This window comes from Nesoenas mayeri, assembly GCF_963082525.1.
Source record: "Nesoenas mayeri genome assembly, chromosome: 2".
NCBI lineage: Eukaryota > Metazoa > Chordata > Aves > Columbiformes > Columbidae > Nesoenas > Nesoenas mayeri.
Window position 1 is genome coordinate 43,879,845 of NC_137543.1, and position 16,069 is coordinate 43,895,913.

Below are 16,069 nucleotides of genomic sequence, written 5' to 3' on the forward strand. Positions count from 1 at the left end.
TGGCCATGGGGCAGAACATAAGGGATATCATATCTGGAGTGTGGTATATGTTGCAGAATTAGTGACAGAGAAAAAAAGTGGAATTGGTCCAGACTTAGAGTAAGACTGCATCCCATTAGGATGGTATGGAAACAAGCCAGGAAACCTGATTAGCGAATGTCTGCACCAAGAAGTGAAGAGTAGTGCAGAGCCCTGAGCTTCTATGGACTTTATCTGCTTTGGAAGCAGTATATCACAGTGTGGTGCTGATGGGCTGTATTTATTATCTTAAACTGCATTAAAGTGGATGAACTGCTTCTGGCCCAGAGCTGGTAGCTGCAGCACAACAGGTAGACATATCAGCTGGAGTCAGCAATAGCTCAGGAATCTCTGCACCAAATTTCACAGCACTGCACAGACATCTTCTGTATGAGCTTGGCTTGTGCATTCAGGCAAAATGAAAGCTGTCAGGGCATATGATTCCTTGCTATAAATATATTGAGAAGAGCAGGCGAAAGGGGGGACAGACACCAGGACTGGAAAAGAACTATTTAAATTAGGGGGTAATGCTGGCACAAAATCAAACAGATATAAACTAGTTACGAATAGGTTTAGGCTGGAAATCAGAAGACAATTTCAAACCATCAGAGCAGTGACATTCTGGAAGGCTTTCCAACAAGAGGAAGAGGGCCAAAAAGCCTAATTACTTTTGAGATGAAGTTTAAACATTTGTGAAAGGGTTTATATGATGTTACTGCCTGAGGAAGCTGGATAAGATTCAGTGACTCAGGCAGTTCTCCCTACATTTTTTTTTCTCTGAACATTTTCCCACTATCTCATATGTTCCTTGGTCCTTCACAGTAGGTCACTAGGTTCCCCTAATCCACTTGTAGAGCTCAGATCTCTTTCTGACACTGCACCAGCACTGGGGTCATCAACATTCCTAAGAGGGAAGACACCCATGAATATTTTTGTGAAACTGCTCCCAGTCACATGAACCAAACAGATATGAATTCCCTTTGCTGTTGAGTTTCCATTTTAACCACATTCTGAACTCTTGTGTCTTGTGAAATCATGGAAGTCCTTAAAGTCATGCTTCTTGAAAACGTTTGTCTTCTTGTGTGAACAGAACACAAGCTGTTTTTGATACAGCCCTGATCAAAGCCTCTGATGCACTTTGCACTGCAGCCAACCACAGCAAACCAGCCCAATCTATCTTCCTTGCTTCAGTGAAGGGGTTTTACCTTTCTGAGACTCTTTGTCTTCCCTCACTAGCCTCTTGAAGCAAAATAGGAAAAAACAAACAAACACACAAACAGAACAAAACATCCCCACCCCACAGTAAAAAAGTCTGAAAAATATTCAGGTTGGACCTTAGGGAGTCTAGAAGAATAGAAAGTGGGTAAAGCACTATTATCTTCAACATACACAATTCTGGAAGGCCAAATTAGGGAGTACAGAGTGGCAGCACTGGCAGACACCTTCTTCCAATGCTATTTTTCTAGGTTATGTCCTCCAGAAGAAGGAAAAAAGCATCTGTTCATGTTTTAAATCATGTCCCGACTGGTGATACACAACTGTTACCATAAGCACTTGGGCCAAACAATGTTGTCTTTTCACCATACCAGTGACACATACCAGTGACACAAGGGTAAATGCTTTGAAGTTCATAGGGTGCTGAAATCAGATTTTTCTCCCATTTTTCTTCTAGTAAAGAGCTAAATTTATCTTTTGATTCAGAGTTTGTTACTAAATGACAATGATACATCATCCCTTTTCTTCTTTTCTACATTAGAGGTATGCAAATTTTTTATCCTCATAACAGTGTATTCAGTGCTTTGTGGAACTGGACTCAGTGTAGCCTCCTTATTTTCCCATCCAGAGCCATCTGGATAGTAGGACCTTACCTACACCTATCAGTTTTGCAGTTGTATCTTGTTTGATTGCTAGAACATGTCTATACAGGAATGAAAGGACCATGGTGCAGACCTCCTCAGACTAGCACTGAGCCTCTAAGGAATGCTTCTTGGTGGCATAGATGCAGTTCAGCACACTGAGGAGTCTTCATTATGGGAGCAGAAGCAGCACAGGCTCATCTGTGCTAAGTATGTTCCCAATGAAGTCCCCTGAAAACAGGGAAATTGCTGTAGAGAGGATGAAGTTATTATCCCTTATAGATCCATGTCTGAAGTGCCGAATACTGCAGTTACTCTACTGCCATAAATGCCTTCAGTGAGTGCAAAAAAAAACTAGCAAAGCAAAAGAAAACAACTGTACCTAATACATTGGTAATATTTTAATAAATGTACTACTTTTTTTTTTTTTTTTTTTTTTTTTAAGGAAGAATACAGACTGGGTTCTTCTTTGCTCAGCCATTTAATATTTCCTTTATATCCTAGTCTCTTTGCTGAACTTAAGTAACAGATCTACCTACAGGAAAAACATTGGAGGGTGGTGGTGATAAAAGTGCCATACATAACACCCTGCTTTGCATGTGTTGGATTTCTGAAAAGTCAGGCTAGCAGAGGAAGGTGACACTGTCTCCAGAGAAGAAGCAGATGGAGAAGGTTTGCTGCTGGGGTAGTAGAAGGGGAAAGCTGTTCATCCTGTAGCAATACCAGCTCCCACTGGCAGGAAATCCAGCTCTACCATTTCTCTTCTGGTCTAGTTCTCTCTCGTCCCGTGACCAGATTGAACCTCCCTAGCCTAGCATTTTTGAACTAACAAAATTTTTTCCACAGTGTTAAGGAGTCCTGAGACAGCTCTTATGGTAAGCACCCGTGCTGCACATGGCAGAGAAGGAAAGCACTGGGAAGAAATTCTGCTCAGAGCTGGGAGAAAAGTGTGCATGCGAAATGCATAAAGCACATAGCCAACAAACTCAAGTACTCACTGTATGGTAAAGCCCTCTTTTAGCTTTTCTGGAACAAGCACATATTAGCTATGGCACTACAGAGAGTAAAATATTATTTTTTTCTGTTAAGGAAATGAAGGGAGTTTCTATTTCTAAAGGGGATTGTGTGTGAAGAATACTTAAAAAAATTGCTACACCTTGATGAGCAAATGTAAGAATAGTTAGTGTCAAAATACTGAAAAAGAAACATTAGGGAACTGTACAACTTAATCATTGACAAGACATGAATATTATACTCTGCTTTTATTGATCAAAAGTACAGGTAAATAGATCACTATTAATTTTAGATGCTGCAAGAACAAATTGTTGCATGGCTTGGAGAAAAAGTATGTTAGCTGTGGAACGTAAGTACAATGAATTTAAAGAAATTAATTCAAGGATTGTATCTAAGAAACTTTGATTATAAGAATTTTCATTAGAGGTCAAAATCTGTGGGGATGATACAAAAGATGATAGATTAAAAAATGATAATTCAGAAGAATGTAGATGTTTCCAGAATAAACAAACCTTTTGGTTCTATGTGAGTTCATTCTTCCAATATAATATGCAGTTCTTATTTAAAGGGCAAATGGAAATCGTAACTATAACAGAATTCATGTACATTTGGAATATACTTACTTCCATAACTTTCCTAACTATGTAATATTCTATGGTTCTGTTGACCTCTTTTTTTAAAGACCTCTCTCACTCTTTTTTGGTTTTGTTTGTTTGTTTGTTTGTTTTGTTTTGTTTTTACTGGCTTTTCACTGAAATACGGTATAAAAACAAACTTGAGACACACAAAACTAAAGTGATGTGGCATAGGTACATATACTTGTGAACTCACATCATCCGAATCACTTCTGGGAATGACTGAGGATTTTTTTCAGCAAAACATGTTCCTCACACTTATAATTACATCAAGCTTCATTTTCCCCCCTTCTCTTCAAGATACTGAAAGGGCTGGAACCAGCAAGGGAGATTTCCTTTCATACAGAACGGAGGATGGCAACCCCAGCCTGAGGTCCAAGAATGCCCTGGTGGCTGCTTGTGGAGGTGGTAGGAGAGAAGGGTGACAGCAGCCCTGTCACAAGGGAGCTTACCTGACTTCTCTGCACTAGGAGCACAAGAAAGGCACCAAAAATGTCCGTGTGAAATGTGCACTGCAGACCCTCACTCTAAATTGTTGAAAAGATACAAAAGTGTCTAAATAAAAGCAGGGCCTCTCCTTCTTCCAGAATCTCTTCCCTCAGTCAGGAAAAAAGATAAACTAAAGTGAACTCACCAAAGAGGTTTTGTTCTCGTAGTTGAAGCACCGTTTAGAAAGTTGTTTGATTGCAAAGATGTACCAAAAATACCTTCAAGCCCTGAAATATCAGGCCCAAGTTCATTCCAACGAACACTAAGCAATAAACGTCACTGGTAAAGTAATCTGGTGATTGTGTGGTAAAAATAGGTTGCAGGTGAGCTTCTTAGCCAGGGGAGAGGTGGATATTTCCAAAAACCTAGTCAGAACTTCAGTGTGTGACATGGCCTGTGAAAATGAGGATATGAGTAAGGAATCATCATTATTTCTGTTAAATAAACAGTTGAACATGGTGTTTGAAATAACTTTACCACCCCAGGTCCTTCAAGTATTTTCTTGATCTCTCACACTTGGCTTTCAATGGTGTAAATTCATACACTGTATGACTAAATGCAAAAGATTAGTTAAAAAATATTTATTTTCTATTTTTTCTGTTATGTTCCATTACAAAAAGAAACAAAACAAAACATAACAAAAACAAAACAGAAGATAGCATTTTATTAGTGGTACATTAATGAGCTTAAACAACTAAGTGACATGTTTGTCACAAATACATATTACAAACAACCACAAAACCATAACTAAAAATGAAATAAATAATTGGAATAGTTTTTTCTTAAATTTTTAATATTTATAAAATATATAGCACTTTCTATTACATTTTTTCAGTCATTTTTATCCATAACAAATTAAAACTTATGACATATATTGCAAATATGCTAAAGGGATAAGAATAATTAAAAAATCAGAGTTCCTGGAGGTATGAAATAGTAAATCAGTTAATGTTTATCAGTTTACTATTGTATATCCAGATTGTGCATAGCCTGCAAAAATAGCAATTTCTTCAACTAATATACATGTTTTTCTTTATAATATTATACGATTAAGTTTCTAAATGTAAAGCTTCATGGATTTATGCTTCTGTTTTATAGTTGTGCCTAATATGTATCTTTCACTAATATATACTGAATATCTTCATTAGTATATACTAATATACACACACACACACACACACATACACACACACACTCTATGCATTATATATTAGTATATACTGAATAATAAAAGAATTTCTATTGTATTTAGTTAGGATTCTTGTGGAGAAAGTTGTTGAAAGTGGAAGTCATGTTTACCATAGGGAAAACTGACTAGGTTTTGTAAATGAAAGCATTTAGTTTTACATTGTTCAACGTATTTTAACAGATTATGAAACGTACTGTAATAATATATAGAATTAAAACAGAAATTTATTTTTATTCCAGTATTCCTATGCTTTATGATTCCAACAGAATATGAACTTTTGCTAAACTTCCTGAAAACGGAGCCAAGCAAATAGAAATGTGTTGTCACTACAGACCTTAGTACTAAAATTGCACTTAAGAACCTTCCAAGTCAGGAAAGCACTTAAGCTCAGGTACAACTTCACTTGCTTTAACCTGAATGTTAATCGCATGCTTAAGCACTCTTGCACATGGATGCCCTTACCATAATTCTTAATACTGTCCTCTGACTGTGTAAGAGATTTAGAGGCTTTGTTATGTAGCTGAGAATACAGTTTTGGTGCCTGTCTGAGCAAAGGGGCTGAGGGAAGATGGAGGTGAGCTTGGGGACCGTAGAGCAAATATTCAGGTATGCGTTTGCCACAGATGGGGAGAGAGATGCAGCAGGAAGAGGGTTGACTGGCATGGAGTAGGCTCCTTGCAGTCAATATTGTCCTGATGTGGCAAGGGAAAAAAGGTGATGCAGAATAACCTGTCCTGGGCACTCATCAGCCTTCTTTAGCCTCATTCTGTCCCTTGCCACAGTGCAGCATACCCCTTCAGGCACCAAGCTCTGGTGGGGTACACTAAGAGGCTCAGCTTTCTAGGGTCCTTCAAGCACCCACAGTGTATAAGCAGCAGCTGCTGCAGAGACAGAAACAGCTGGCACGAGGAGCTAATGCATCTCAGAGGGTTTCTTCCTCTGGACACATTTCAGTTGGGCCACATGGTCTGAAATCACACCAGGACATGGAACTCATATAGGTGTGATGGTCACTTAGTTTTATCCTAAAAAGCACGTTCATGTGCTTAAAGACTGCTCTGTGATATGAAGAACAGCACAGTGAGTGGCAGCAGGCAGGAGTCTGGCTTCAAAAGCACGTTCCTGATAAAATAAAAACACTAACACAGAAGCATGTCTCCTTAGAGACACATACACATGCACAATCCTTCAGTGATCCCAAACTATATTCCTGCCTTGTATTTCCCTTTTGAGAGACAAAAGTGCTACTTTAGGCATCTAAGACAGATATTTAAATTTCAGGAGCTTGAGTCTCTCATGTTTCCCATCACGCAGCAATGGTCAGAGGTGTGAGTTCAAAGTATGGACTCAAAATTGTTCGAGGTCGAACATTTTAATATGAGCGTAAACTTTTTTTCCTTTACTATGCTTTTTCAGGGACCACACTTTGTAAGGAAATGGAAATTGCAATACAAGGAACAATTTTTAATATTAATAAAATTACGTTTTCCAAAAGGTTCCTTTGGAGTTGCCATACCAGAATGAAAATCGGTCTTTCTTATTGGCATAGGGAATACTTGAGGATACTTAGATAATATGGAGCAAAGCTGCTGAATTTCTAAGGGTAGTAACTGTACATTCACAAGTTCTTCAGCCTTTTTTTAAAAAAAATATTATTATTTTGTTTGATGTAAGAAATATCTTAAGGTATTGAATAAACCAAATCACATTTAAAGTAATAGGCTGCAGTGTTGACAACTACCTACTCATGTTTAACCATCCACTTTGAAGTGTTCTGATTAAGTAAATAAATGTATTCGTGTGGAATCAAGAAATAATTTGGAAAATAATATTTGTCATGATTCTCATCTCAAAGCATATGGATACTGCATATTATTGGTTTGCATTCTTGTGAGTTCTAGTTTGAACAGACAGAACTTCAAATTATTGGTTTTAAAAAACAACCCACTTACAACCAGTTTGTCTCCATAAACTTCTTGCTGCACTTAATTAACAAAATAAAATGGCCAACATTTAAAAATATCCTGATTTTTACTATAAAGGTGCCTTAATTCTACTGGAATGCAAAGCTCTTTTGAAAATCTAGAACTGTACTTTTAAACAGATGTAGAAAATGAAACATAGTCATTCACTGATGAAATCAAGAATAACATGTATTCAAATCTGTAACACTTTCATAATAAAATTATGCTGACAGTATAACCTAGCATATGCTTAGTTCTGTGAAGGTCAGATTATCTAAAATTTCCATCATAAAGCAAAGCAAATCAAACCAAATATATTTAGTTATACTTAAGAGTACATATTTTTGGTATACTATATAACATCACTTCAATAGGCACAGTACTATAAAGATACTTTTTTATTAAACTTAAGAGTATTATGACATAAAAAGAACAAATTACATTTTATGCTATGAATTGGTTTGCTCTTTTTTGTTAAGAAATTTACTTTCATTTGCATACATATTGTTAGCAAAAGCTGATAGTTCATCACATTTGTGTTATTTCATTGTCACTGGGCTGTGTTGACTTACAAAATGCGTGTATTTGTTATATGCCACATGTGAAATGAGAAACTGCAGCATAAAGCCTGGGTTTTGACATATGTATATGAAGTTCACTATGCTTTAAATGGGAATCTCCTATAGGTATTTAAATGAAAATATAGCCATTTAATATGTTTATAAATTATATTTTGCTATTTCAAGAATAGTCATAACACAGAGTTTAAAATTTTCCCTCTTTGGTTCAAGACTGAAATTCTGACAAACTTGCTCTAAAAGGGCAAGCCTGGATGCAGAGTCACCTCTGAATATTCTGAGAGGTCAGTGCACTAACCCCTGTTGCATTTGCAAACCAGCATTGATCTGCAGTCAAGGCTATTCTCACAACAACACTTTTATCTTATTGAAAATAAAAGTATTGATTATACCCACCAGTTTATCTCTTTGAAAGATAAGGGTTTAGAAAAACAAAAACAAAACATCAATTTACAGGCTAATGTTTGTCTCTTAAATGTTACTTATTTAATGCCCAGTTACAAAAGTCTCTTTGATGAATTCAGCACTTCTACAAACAGAATATGTGACTGAGATTTTTAGGATACCGTGGTAGAGTTCCAAAATTTCATGACATTAGTTCCATTCTGCAAAAGGGTGATTTTTATTTATTTTTTTTTTAAATTTGGGGTGGGGGTTTTTCATATAATGGAATCCCTTAATCTACAGCAATTTACAATGACATACTTTCTGTCAGCTTTGGTAAATGTTGTGCTCATTTAAGCACATTAAAAAATGTTCCCTAAACAACTCTCAGTTTCAGTGGTACAACTGTGCATATAACATGAACAGCTGAAGGAAACACATTAAACTGGCAGCTGATTAGTTTTAGATTCTGCTATTGTCAGCAGAGTATTTACTGAGATGTTAGCACATGCCAACACTGTGATCACAGCAACACACTGAAAGGAAGGAGATTTATTCGGGGGCACAGAGAAGGAGAGCTGTCATTAACAGATACTGAGATTCTGTTTTCAGCATTGTCAGTGCTCTGCAAAATTTGTATTTCCAGTATATGCTTTCTTGACAAGGACACAGTGCCTGAGTTACCATCTTTAAACCTCTTAGACTTGTAGCTTTGGATTCAAAATATCTGGGGTTTGTACTCTCCCAGGAACAAATCTGAGATCCCCTGGCCAGCCACAGTAGTTTTATATGTCATTTAGAGACTAGAATGTGACCTACTTATTTAGGGGCAATTCATATAAACAAACACATCATGATGTCCATAAAAATGTTGGTTTTTTATGATACTTAAAACATTTAGTAGCTGGATTACAACATCATTTCATTGTATTTAGCACAGAAAATAAATATGTAACCCTTGGTAGTGTACTAAAAAGAAGTAAGCTTGTACTGACAGGCATTTGCAACTGACAAAAAGGTCCCCAGAAAGTACATTTTCAGATTATTTGGAACTAATATCAAGTGAGACAAGCTATACTTCAAGGCAAGGATATTCTCACACACATAAATGCAAATGTTTCTAATGCAAAGCAAAAAACAGAGACATGATTTGCCTCTACAGTTCATTCATCTTTTGCCCCTGCCTTGCATCTTGAATAGTTGCCATTTTGAAAAAGCTTTCCTCTGGCTTCATTTTTGAAGTTTTAATTATTTTGATATGTAGAAAGGAATGTGACAGAATTAGTCTTTCTGGTAAACAAGGCAGATGGTGTACATAACCTTTACATGCTATGTGGTTTTATAACAAATATAAGTGGAAAAAAAATAAAAAAGGTAGTATTGATTTCAATATAATAAACAGAAACCCCACAAAGTACTATTTCAAATGTCATGCATACACGGTAACTGTAATGACTGTTCTTCCGGCAGTTTTTTAGGTTCTCTTACGCTGTCTGGCAAAATAAAATCCCTCATCTTTTCTGTTGTTTCCCACACGTTCCCACTACTTTTTAAATCTTCACTGATGTGTGCAAGAGCACAAAATTAAATTATTTTGAAAAATGATATTTAAATAAACTTATTAATTTTAAATTTACAAGTCCTTCAGCTTTCATAATTAAATGATACTCTGGAAATAGTATGTGGTTCAGAGTGATGTAATATTCTCAACATACAAAGACATTATGCATTCTGTCATCTATTCTTTACAGATTATTTAATTTATTCCTGTCTTTTACTAAGAATATACATTAAAAAAGCAACTATTAAGACTTCAAATGGTGGACTCATTTTTCAAGCATAACATAGGTTGTCTATTTGGAGCCTGAGTGGAACAGAGGTTCTAGTTATGATGTCAAATCAAGGTTAAACATGGAAACAGTGTACTAGGTGGATTCTCTCTGTCAAGTCTGGTGAAAAAAAGACCGTTAGATTTACAGAAAATAATTTTTGACAAAGGGAGGAAGTAAATATCAGACTTGATACTTTGCACACTTGCACTTAATTTGCAATTAAACTCATATCACAATATTTACTTGAATAAGAAGGACTTACTCATGAGAAGATGTTTTGCTTTTTGTGGCTTTTTTTTTTAATTTAATGTATCAATCCAATATGGCTATACCTTTGTTGTTGTTATTATTAGACTAAAGGAACAAAAACGAAAAAGCAGCGTGACTCCACGTATGGACACAAGTATGGATTTACAACAGTGCTTAAAGTGCTTTCTTATTTGAGGGGATACTTACACAAAGGCCTTTTCATGCTTATCTCCTTGTCACCATGTACTATATGCTGTTGCTTGCTCTTATGTCATTTATAATGTAATGATAGGGTAATATGTTGATACTCAGAGTTTAGCATATAGTCATAAAAAACATCTGAAAACAGGAAAATGACAATTATATTTGTGTATTATTATAGCAATTTGAAAATTTTATTAAATACTGAAGTGCTTCATTTTGTCATTTATCCCTTTGCTTCCAGTGTTGCTTAAAGCACTATGTAAGTACAAACAGATCATACTAAAAGCATATCAATCTTATTCTGGGGTTTTGAGTAGGATTATTTACTGATGTCTTGCAGAGCAGAGATGAATTTATGATCCCACGTGACCATTTATCTGCTGATGCTGCAAGATGTCTTGCCTCCAGGACTGCTTTCCATGTGCATGGTTCGCCAAAGGTCTACATCTTATGAATATTTATACATTGTTATGTCTTGTTAAGTGGCAGTGCTGTACTGTGAGATGTCAAGTAGCATACTTTAATTTGCCAGTACCAGAAGTTGTGGGAGCAGCAGAAGCTGTGGCTTGACTGCCTACGTACAAAGGGTCCAAACAAGCCACTTTGGCTGCAAAGAATGAGTGGATACAGTGAAGGACTGCAAACAAGTTGGAAAACTCCAGTTCCTGGAAGTGAAAACAAAAAGATTAAACGTGAAACAAAAGAACACAAACATATAGCCAGGCATGAACTCCTATTCAAAGAGAAATAATTTTAATAGTTTGATATAATTCTGCTAATGTTCCTGTCAATTTTCCATTATAGGGATTTAGACACTAAAGTATCTCTATTTGGTAATTAATTGTTCAGAGACTAAGATGGATAAATTTCTGAGTTAACTGTCTCCATAAAATATGACATCCTACCTGCTAAAGGGGAAAGAAAGTGACACCATATATATATATTTTTTTTTTCCCAGGTTAATATAAATCTGGCACTTTCGTAGGTTTAATTTAGACAGGAATTTGAAGACTGCGCCATAACAGTCTACAAATCTTTGGACTACTACTGTGTATGAAATATATCCACAGAAATCAGTAATGTTGAGTTCCACATATGTTACATTACTTCATCATGTCACATATTCAAAAAGTGCTACTATCACACAGTGATATTCTGGATCCTTTTTCATTGGGATGGAGACCATCATTGGACAGGAAAAAAAAAAGGAACAGACTCCATGTTTTACATTTATTAGTTATAAAATTCCTTATTTTTCTTCTTTAATTGACATTTCTTTATAGGTGTTTAGCATGTGATTAGAATAGCTGGGACTCTTTTAGACACCACTACAGAGGAAATAAATAAAAACTACTTTTTTTTTTTTTTTTGCATATATAAATTTGCTCCTTTGTGTATAATTGCCTTGGTCTGATCAATCTTTTTTAGGTTGTCTTCAGTATGCGTTTTTGGATTTGACATTTAATCAATTACTATATGTTATATTTGAAAGAAAATACTGAGGTGTTTGAATACATTTGAGTGTAGGGGTGGTGGTGCAGAGCTGCCATCTTTCTGCTTTGATTCACTGCCTATACAGATTTCTTCATTATAATATGAAAACATTCATAGATATCTGTGTTATATTCTATTTGTCTTTCTGTCCAGCACTGGTATTTTCAGGCTATGTAGTGCCGTGGATTTTGCTTTTTTGTTTAGAAGAATATTTATAATGTTGTAAATTCAACAGAAATTGCTAAATTTATCAAAATGGTATTAAACTGCAATTTTGTGTCTCTTGAGGTTTCCTGGTAGATACTGCTTCACGTAATTCATGGAGGCATTCAAAAATACTCATGTGTGAGAGGCAACAACTGCCTGAAAGCAGACAGCTGCATGTGTAGAGCGTCCACTGATGTACTAAATGAGTGGATCTTGTTTTAGTTCTCTTACAACCTGAGCAGATGTCCTTCGGACAAGCTCAGAAATGAATTTTTAATATCCCATGAGTTTCTTTAAAATCCCCTAACTGTCAATTCTCCATAAAGAAGATAAAGTTTATGCCAAGTTTCACAAACCTGCCATCTGTGTCTACTTAAATAAATCTGTTTAGAGACATTTTCATTTTTAAATATTGGGAGAAGGGCAATTTTATCACTATGACAAAGGTTCCTACCTCCCCTTCCTCCTCAGTTTCAAATGTATTATAGATAGGAAAAAAATGGTATTTCTGAGATGAGGAAACAAAGAATTATTGAAGCTATTTCAAAATAAGAACTATCAGCCATTCAAATTAGGTTAATTTTCAGTTAACACTCTTGTATTAATGTAATATTGTTTATCCTTTTGGTGCTATAAAATAAAACTGAAGTTTAAGATGAGAGAATAAATATGGAGTGGAACATAGAAATAACCGTGATATTGATTCTGTGTGTTATCTGTAGAAGGACTTAATTTCCGCCTATGCCTCAACAGGACAAGCTTATTAAAACAAATATTACACTTCGAGAATTGTTCGAGTCAATTAGGTAATCCTACTAGCTGAAAGTCCTTACTATCACAATTACAGCTCCTGGACACTGTATTTTCACAGTGCATTAGTATAAATGCTACCAGCAGTTATCACAGGTGTTTCTGCAGCAGGAACACATTGGGAAGATTCATTGCTCAATAGACCTTAAAGGAAAATGGGTGAGGTGTCAGAACAGCCTCTAAAGGTCCCATTGGTTTACTGTTACTGATAGTAATGATGCAATGCAGAAATTAACTTGTCTGCAGAGACAAGCACTATGAAGTTCAGCAAATGCTAGATTATTATTTGCCATTAAATATTATTCCTCTTTCAAGGCAGACATGCATATTTAACTGGAAATTAAAGCAATGTGAAACACAGTAGGCTGATTGGTATGTGTTGGGTACATACAGGCCTAATTAATGGCTACAGCTCAGTTCACAGGAGCCTGATTGATGGAAATGGGATCCATCAGGAGCAACACTTTTCTGGCAGATTAGCCTAGTCACAAGAAAGCTTAATGAACAGATAAGGCTTCATGTAGAGCTGCTGACAGATAAAACATTCCCTCACTTCTGCTGAGATCTTGCACTTTTTGCTGCCCACAGGTCTGCATTGCTGCCTGCAGAAGGAGTGGAACCCACAAGCTTTTGTGCACACTAGGTCACCCCTGACTGTTTTCGTATATACTTTGTTATCAGACATCCTTTTGTCTGAATACTCTTTCACCCAGCAAAGTGTTGTGTGTTGCACACCCAGCTTCAAATAACATTTCAAATAAACAAGCAGGCAAACCCTAAGAAACCTGAGGGAATATGAAGTGAAGCCATTAAAGCTGCTGTCATTGGTAAAAAGGAGATGCTCTGAATCCCCCCCCCCAAAAAAAAAAGAAATCCAAAATAAGCCACATCTATTTGTCCATCTAAAAGTACACAATGGACTGTTATTCTAACTTGCAGACTCTACACTTCACCTAAGAGCCTACTCTCCTAGGAATATCAGTATACCCTTTGATCTTCGTATTGCCTTTCATGTTATTTCTTGATCAAACTACTATCACCCTACATTGCTGCCATTATACCAGACATTCCCAGATTATTATCCTGAACATGCACGTTTTCTGCAGAGGACAACAAGTGGGAAGAAAAGTATTTGAGAAAGATGCAGTCATTGAGCATGATCAGAAGTGTGTGGGAATTCCACTATCCTTTCACAAAGAAAGTCTGGTTCAAAAGGATGGGGATAGAAAGAAAACAGGGAGTTCCCTCAGATGGAAAACAAAACAAAACAAGCCCACAAAAAAACAAACCAATCCATACCAGCCAGCCAAACAAACCAAATCCTCTTATTGCATTGTATTAATGATACAACTACATAATCAATACATATTCAAAATCACACAATTGTAAATTTATAAGCATGATCAGGGTAGAAAAAAATATTTTATTTTCATCCATATATAAACTGCTGAGATGAGAAGACTTTTGTTCTTTCATCAAATGTGGTCTTTCTATATTAGCATAGAACCTGATTTAAAATAGATATTTAACAGATAATCCATGTACAACAGAAGTGAAAACTAAAAAATTAAATCACACAACCAACACAGGTCAGAAATTTGAACTCAGAATGCAGTCACTGCAATTGAGCAATTACACTGTAAAAATCCTAAGGATGTATACTTAAAGCCCATTTAGAGATGATATGCTAAGATTCAAGAACCCTGTGACTGTGTTGCTCACAGAAAAACCCTCAAAGCTAAGAATAAGTATTAATTTAAAATTATATTTTGGAGAATATACTTTAAATTAGCGGAAATGTCAGTCTGGAAAATGATGCAAACATCCATCAAGACACCTTCCAACACTTGAAAATGAGCATTTTGTTCACATTACAACTCAGGCTATTTATCTTACTTAAGATTAGATTTTATACAAGCTAATTTCAAGCAAAAATTAATTGTCATGAATTGCTATTAAAATACTATTAATTGATCAATAAGTATTAATGCTAAATTCTTGAAGTTATACTTTTTCCTTTGCTGATACTGTATTTGTGCCCTCTTCTGTTCTCCATATTCAAATAGGTAAAGGCAATTGACTGGATCTTCATCCTGATGTGCTGATTTTTGAATGCACTTTGGTTTTGCAACACTCAACTTAGGGGTTGAGATAGTCTGTGAAAAAAAGCTAACCTGATTCAGCATTGCTTTGTGACCTTGTCTGAGTTTTTCTGACAAAACTGTTGAGCTGTAAAAAAGCCCTGAAAGTTGAGAAAGCTGAAAGCACAGACAAAAGTGTAGCTTTTGAGTTATACATACATTTTACCAGGCACAGAAATTCTCAGATCACATAAATTACTGATCTGTGCATTTACTTAAAAAATTAAAATGGAAATTGTGTGTAATAAGAAAAAATGTGCTGATGTTGATTTTTATATACATTACACGCTTCTATATTTGGGAGCATATATATATCAAAAGAGGATCTTGCATAGATTTAAGATACTCTTCATCTCTGTCAGAAAAATATGAAGCAGTTACAATTGCAGTGGTCCAATACTTAGTCAGGTAAAATTGAAGGGCACAGCACTCTGTGTATATTATAGTCCTGAGATTGTGTTAGTCTTTGGAAGCCCCTGTGATACTGCAGAGATGCTAATGGATCATTAAACTATAGCTAAATATATAGGTACATAGATAGGTAACTAGATAGGAAGGTGACTCTCTGTGTCCTATAGATGAGGAGAAAGCTTTGCCTTCCGTGCTTGTTTTTTTCAACCCAACCCGAACAGCTCAGTAAGAATGAAGGAGAGGCTCCATGTTCTGCCAAGCCGATAGCTCTATTTTGTAGCTCTCAGTCAGAAAAATTCTGTCTGACTGTGCAAACTAGTGCAATATCTCCTGCGGAGTGACAGCTGGGAAATAACCTAGAGATTGGAATGTCTAGGGGGTATCTGTGATTAATGTTGCCCCTAAGTGGTTTTCCTCTCAGAAACCTCTTCGACTTTTCTTAGAGACCTTTTAAGTTAGGTGTTTGAATACAGGCAGTCTGCCATTGACTGACTGTTGTGACCTATGGTAATTACTGTTCAGATTTTTCAGACTGAAATTGCTTAAATCTACAAGGAAACACTTCTCTTATACTACCATATATATATATCTTTA

At 35.9% G+C, this 16,069-nt stretch overlaps 1 protein-coding gene across 1 annotated transcript in view; it reads right to left on the reverse strand.

Moving 5' to 3' along the window:
- Nucleotides 1-10,918: 10,918 nt before the first annotated feature.
- The window catches only part of SNTG1 (syntrophin gamma 1), a gene marked incomplete at both ends in the record, with an annotated part of 148,441 nt that continues 143,290 nt past the window's right edge, over nucleotides 10,919-16,069 (reverse strand). Inside the window, one exon of the mRNA XM_080339988.1 lies at nucleotides 10,919-11,077. Coding sequence (XP_080196114.1) covers nucleotides 10,919-11,077 — 159 coding nt within the window. The remainder of the gene's footprint in view (nucleotides 11,078-16,069) is intronic.